The sequence below is a fragment of the Camellia sinensis genome, chromosome 12 (assembly GCF_055761805.1).
Source record: "Camellia sinensis isolate YWXY chromosome 12, ASM5576180v1, whole genome shotgun sequence".
NCBI classification, from domain to species: domain Eukaryota; kingdom Viridiplantae; phylum Streptophyta; class Magnoliopsida; order Ericales; family Theaceae; genus Camellia; species Camellia sinensis.
The window spans coordinates 108,679,094-108,685,874 of record NC_138972.1 but is presented as its reverse complement, the minus strand read 5'-3'; the positions used below and the strand labels follow the sequence as shown (position 1 = coordinate 108,685,874).

The window sequence follows — 6,781 nt, the reverse complement described above, 5'->3', positions numbered from 1 at the left end:
CAATTCAACACTCTATTCAAAAACCATAACCAAACAAATTTTCTACACTCTCCACAACTCATAAACTCAAAATACAACTCATACTCTCAAATCATATTTACAAAACTCTACCAAACGCAACCTAAATTTCTCTGTGTTTGTTCACAATTTTAAATCAGAGAAAATAGTTTTAACCAAACTAGAGAAATTTTCCTGATAAAAGAGAGAGGAATTCAATAGCTGAAAGGAAAATCTGTGCATCTAAACTCGTATGAACAAATTGAGTGTTGTGAACATGCAATATAGTGACATGAATACAATCATTTCCAGTTGCTGTGCTAATATTTAAATGTAGGTCATTCAACACAACTTTCCATTCTCAGATGCTGTGCTTATATCTAACAATTTTTTACTAGTATTGCTACTCTGTTTCTTTTTTACTAGTCAAAACTTTCACAACTTCAAAAAATAAAAAACTCTCTTTGCTGGAAAAAATTGAGATAGAGATTCACGTCGTCGTTGTTCCGTTTGTTGCATTTGGCTACATGATGCCATTTTATGAGCTCTCCTTGTCTTAGACAAAAAAATAATGAGAGAGAGATGAAGCGCGACCTCCATAACCCTCCTCCTCCTCCTCCTCATCTTCTTCCTCCCTATAAGGACACTTTCTGCGGCAGCTGTGGTTACTTCATAGAGGAGGCGGGAAGGAAAAGTAAGGTGTGGGAGGAGCAGGATGCTGGAATGAATGAGCTATTGGCTGTGTTGGATTACAATGTGAAAGCTTCCGACATGAGCGAAGTTGCTCAGAAGCTCGAACAGCTCGAAGAAGTGATGGGTCATGCTCAGGAAGATGGCTTGTCTCACCTTGCTTCTGAGACTGCTCACTACAACCCTTCTGATCTCTCTTCTTGGCTCGAATCCATGATTTTCGAGCTCCACCCTTTTCCTAATTTCGACTTTTCCCTCTCTCCTCCGCCGGCCTTCGACAGCCACCGCCACCCCTAAATCACAGAATTTTCCAAGACTCTTCTTCCGATGATTACGATCTCAAAGAAATTACAGGCAAAGCCATGTACCTAGAAATTCAACAGCCAAACAAACACCTCAAACCCTCATCTGTATCATCGTCCTCCACTGTCTCGTCGATCCCAAGAAAAATCCAAAGACTCTCTCAACTCCCTTATGAATTATCATCACTCATCAATGAGGTCGATGTCGATGACGAGGTTGTCGACGGGGACGCGCTTGACGGAGACTTGCATTCAGTCACCGGGGGCGGCGTAGAGGTCAAGGATGGCGCATGAGGAGCGGAGGAAGCTGAACTTGGACTCGAGTTGGATGAGCTTCCATGCTGCGCAAGATCTGTAGCTGTCTTCTTTTGCTAGGTGGTAGTCTTGTCCAAACGATGCTTGCCCTTGACTTTGCCCATCTCTTCTGTCTAGGGTTTCAGAAAGAGAGATAGAGATTGGAGGTACCGCTCTGTAGTAGAAGATAAGAGATAGAGAGAGTTAAATTTCTCTGATATGATATATGGTGTGGGTTTAGGGACCTTAGACATCAAAAAATAAAATTGTCGATCTCTTCCATTACTAAAAATGGGAGAGGGACCTAGACTAATTTTCCCCTTTTTTTTATATATATTTTTCAAAAAAAAAAAAGCCAAAAAATCTAAAAAACTAATTTTTAACCTTCTTCCCAAAACAAGTCATAGTTTATTGACTTTTGGACTTGTTTGATACACATTATCTCTTTACTTTTTACATATTTTTTTATAATAAATAAAAAAATTAACTTATTTAACACTTCCTAAAATAATTAATTATTTCAGTTAAGTGGATATTTTAATTAACCATATTGTAGCGCTTTAAGAAAACAAAGTCATATTTTAACTAACCATATTGGTTGAAAATATTGAAGGCTGTTGATACAATTTATCAAAGGGGACATGGGTTGGACTTATCCATACTTCTAACTGGTTTTCTAGCCTTGGAATCCACAGTGTGTGCCAACAAAAAGGCCCAAAGGGGGAGGTAGTCCTCCGGCGAACACTCCGACGATCAAGTTAGATCATGGTGGATTGATTATAGAGAAAGAGAGAGACAGAGAGAATGGGATGAAGTACTTAACCTTTTACGCATTTTGAAAGCTGCCTTATACCCTTTGCTCATCATTTCCTTGTCTATTCCAGACTGTCGTGTTAGCTGAAAGTCTATATTCTAGCTCTCATCGTTCATGGTGTGTCTGTGTCCTCCGACGTGAAGGGATAGTCGTATTTAATACTGTGAGAGCCTCATTAGTGGCTGATGTGTGGGTGCAATAACTTTGCAGGATCTTTGTCTGCTTACGTGGTTAGGCCTCTGCTTGACAAGTGTTTGAATGTTATTGGTCCTAGCCCAGTGTTGATTTCTCAAAGTTACTAGGCTTTGATCACTGGATGTGAACTGGGCCCTGATCCGTGGGTTGGGCCATCTTAAGTGCCCATTAGTATCAGTAGTCCCCTATTTTTGGGTGCAACTTTAGTCCAATGAAGGAAATAATAGTGTAAGTGGTCGATCGTTAGGTTGGCCGATTGGGAGGGAAGACTGTCGGGCTGGCTGATCGCGAGGTGGGCCGAGCGTAAATGAAGGAGGCTTGGAGGTGGGTGGGTGAGTGGGACGGGAGGAAAAATGGGAGAGAGCGCGATGAACGACCGACCGATGTGGGGGGTCGACTGCGACGGTAGCCGGTCATGAGGGAGGGCGACCGCGGGGGAGGGCTGACCGCTAGGTAGCTGAACGCGAGGGTAGTCAACCGCGAGGATGGCCGACCGTAAGGGTAGCCGAGTGTGAGGGTGGCCGACCACAATGGTGGATGACCGCGAGGGTGGCCGAGCGTAAGGGCGGCCGACCACAATGGTGACTGACTGCAAAGGTGGCCGAGCGTGAGGGAGGCCAATTGTTAGGGTGATTGTTATGACCCAAACCCGCCCTTATAGGTTTAACGTCATAATCGACCAGTAATACTTGGATTACCAAAGGCCTCTTAACAAAATAACATATAATTAGGGGCTGCGAAAGCAAATACATAAAGTATACATAATCCATCAAGTTGTGAGAACAAATATGGGACAGATAATCTTAAACTTTTATAACATATGAGTGACATCAAAAGATACAGTATTTACATGTCACTCCATGTACATATAAATAGGAAACTTGTCCGTAAATCAAAGAAACAAAGTCTTATACATTCATAAAAACACAGCCACTAGACTTGACTTAATCCGGAATCTCCTTCGGAGGCACAAAGGCTGGCTGACAAAACGGAATGTTAGGCTATCAACTCTGGGCCTGGTCATGTGCTTGATCACCTACACACATAATATAAATAGTGAGCTGGAGCCCAGTGAATAATAACAGAGTAAGGAGTTTACTGAATAATGTCCATGCAGAAACAGAGTCTAATGCATATTCAGATTTCCAATTAGAAACAGATTCTTATACATGTTCATATTCGTAATCAAAGTTTGTACATTACACATTATAATGCGTGGTAGATCCATTAGCATTAACAAATCTGATGACGCACGAGCGGACGGTCGTGAAGGCATTCTGATGACTCACGTGCACAGAGACGTTTCTGATGACCCATAAAGGGACAACCACAAAGGCATTCTGTAGCTCAGCTTTTTTGCGCCCCATTTTAGAAGGTTTGAAAGAAAGCCCTACAGTTCGGATTCCCGCAGTTCTGAATCTAATATCATAAGTGCAATGTGAAACTGATAAACACCAAAGAGTCCAAATCCGGAACAAAATTGGCAAGTAAAAGAGGCAAGATAAGCATTCTTTTGTGTTGCATTGCATGTGTTCAAATCAGATGTTAATTTGAACACAAGGAAAATGAAACATTTCATACTCAAAAGTGATGAAATGTGCCATTTTCTTAGGTCTCCATTGCCCTTGATCATGCATGATAGGGTGATGGTTATTTCGGTCTTATTTTGCATATATTAAACTTGCACAATTGGTTTCACAAACCATCATGCAATGAAATTGCTTGATTGATGGTTTATGAACCAAATTTTGTCCATCCTTTGATTTCCATATGAAAAGGAGAGGCAAAGTGTGCAAACAACCCTTGAGAAATGCACTGTTTTGCTCTGTTTGCTCTCCGTTGCAGCAAGGAAGTCCAAGTTATCAGTGGCCGACAGCCACCACCAATAGCCGACCGGCCACCATTGGTAGCCGACTAGCCCCTTGTCGGTCATCAGTGAAATTTGCATAATGTGTTGATAAGGTGGAGCAGAGGTGTTCTGGAAGTGGGCAGAATTGTTAGTGTTCAATGTGCAAACAGAGGCATTTAGCAGCAAGGCAGTGGCTTTTCGGGTGGAAATCGAGCATGCATGGGCCTCCCTCGCCTCCCAGGATTAGCTAATTAGTTTAATTAGCGATAGATCAAATACGTGTTGTAATTAATTAGTTGTAGCTAATTAAGTGTTGTAAATAATTAGTTAGTTTAACTAGTTATTAAATTTCGTTTTATAAGTAGTTAACTAGAATAGTTAATTGATTTGGTTTGTAATAATCAGTTAGCTAGTATAGCTAGTTAATTACTTTCAAGTTTTGTAATAATTAGCTTAATTAGCCTAGTTAGAGAGTTAGCTTTTATTCATTTGGACCCTCATTTACGAGGGCATAATGTTGTAATAAGTGTGCGTGCGGGTGTGTATGTCTTCCAACCCCACGTCTTTCTCTCTTTTATTTAATCGCTTTTGATAGTTAGATTAGAAGCATCATGTTTCAAATTAGCATACCTTATACTTGCATCCATTCATTTGTATTGCATGCATCGAGGCTCGGCGCATCATTCAAACTGCATTGTCATTTCAATACTTCTTTGAATACGTGTTCAATCGCATGTTATTCAAATTGATTCATATGCCATATTAGTTGCCTAGCCTATTAATTGCATATTGTATGTGTTGCATTAGACATCTTGTATAGTTAGGAATCATGCACATTTACTAACTCATATTTTCTTGGCTTGGAGTACTAGGTGAGTTTTTATGCTTTAGCATACTTGCTTAAGTGTGAATGTTGCCATGAGTAGCATGCTTTCCATGAGGCTTTGTGCTTAAATGCTAAACTGTTTGAATGCCTGTGGATGAAGGCTTGTTGTTTGAATTGGAATGATTCAATAAATGTGCGTTTTAAGCCCACTTTGTTGAGTGACAAATCATGTTTTAAGCCCACTATGTTTGATGGCAAATCCGTAACTTAAAGCCCACTGGAGGTGGCAAATTCAAACCATTTTCGCAAACAAACACGAGTTAAATTGTTCCAAATTGAGCAAACTAGTCTATACTTGCTTGTGGGCATCACATAGTAAAGCTAGTTTAATAACTGGAACAAGAGCATATAATGTTTATAAAAAATCATATCATGATTAGTAGTGGCCGATCTTTGATTGGGTGAGCGGGGGTACTCAATTCATGACCTTCCCCTCTCATACCTAAGTTCCCGAGCCGAGACAACTTTGGTGATGACGGACACATGGCCTTTGGCACGAGTCATGGGTTTTCTAAATTTTTTCAATATAAAATATTTAGGTGACGACTCTGTATCTGGCAAAACAGTCAAATTTTGACATTTTTGATCCTAAAATCAATTTTCCAAAAGAGCCAATTCCAATAGACTTATTGGAGGGTCCCATTGGCGTGCATTGAGTAGGAATTGAACCTACGAATTCGCCAAATATGAGTTGGGCACTTTAACCATTTAGCCATGGATGCTTAGCAGGGATCCTCCTACATGGTGAATAACCAAATTCCAATTGAAATGAAATCTTTAGGATAAATCAATGCAATTTAGGAGGAATCAATGAAAGGACATCAATTCAAATCCTGGATCACATTTTAGTTACCAAACCATTCATTAATCAATTTGTCCATTGGTGAGTGTCTTCTAAGATGAAAAAAGTGTCAACCAAGGGGTAGTTTAAGGCATGAGAGAAACTTCATGCTGTTAGTAATGAACCCTCAAAGGAGGATTAAACCATTAAGCATGAGCCTCAATCTCAAGCTTAAACAACCCTAAGGTTGAAACAACCCTCAAAGCAAATGAAAAAGTGAAGAAATGAGGGAGATTACAGAGATTATAAATGCTGAAATTAAGTGAAAAAAAGCACTAAAACATGCAATCAACTCAAACCAATGGTGGTTAAAGCCTTAAAACACCAAGCTAGTGAAAGGACTTACACTACAACTATGTAATACAAGACTCAAATGACTTAACCAGCCAAAAACAGAGTTACAACAGTCCAAAAAAAGATCCTAAATCATGTTGGAATTAAGCTAAAATTGCTAGAAAAATAGGCTAACACATAGAGCTATCTAGGCTAGCAAACAAGACACAAGGAGAGGAGGCTAACCCCTCCTTTTTTGAACTTCAAAACATGATTTTTACCACTGAAAACACTCTGAGAATTAGTGTTTAAAAGCTTGAAAAAAGATAGTAAAAGGGTAGGAAACACAAGGGCAAAAGCCTTCAAAACAAGGTATAAAAAAGGGCTATCAACCCCTCAACCTTTAATGGCCTTAGGACCCAAGCTTCAACCAAAAACACAGAGTTTTTATAGCCCAAAATCAATTGGAAAACATGCTGGAATGAAGACAAAAGTAGCTAAAACAATAAGCTAAAACATGGAGCTTTTGAGCTAGTAAACAAACACAAAGAGGGGTGGCTAACCCCTCCATTTTTGGGACCTCAAAACAACATCTTTAGCCTCTTAAAACCTCTGAAAATCAGTGGTAAAAAGCTCAAAA

The 6,781-nt window shown here is 39.9% G+C and overlaps 1 protein-coding gene across 1 annotated transcript; it reads left to right on the top strand.

Annotated features, from left to right (window-relative positions):
- The first annotated feature begins 579 nt into the window (after window positions 1–579).
- On the top strand, window positions 580–984 carry LOC145803801 (DELLA protein GAI1-like). The gene has a single exon (XM_082897156.1). It carries the CDS (start codon window positions 580–582, stop codon window positions 982–984), a length of 405 nt encoding a protein of 134 aa, XP_082753282.1.
- The last annotated feature ends 5,797 nt before the right edge of the window (window positions 985–6,781 follow it).

What these genes read in the sequence shown, in the direction of transcription:
- LOC145803801 (XM_082897156.1), top strand. Translation starts at nt 580, where the DNA reads ATGAAGCGCGACCTCCATAACCCTCCTCCTCCTCCTCCTCATCTTCTT.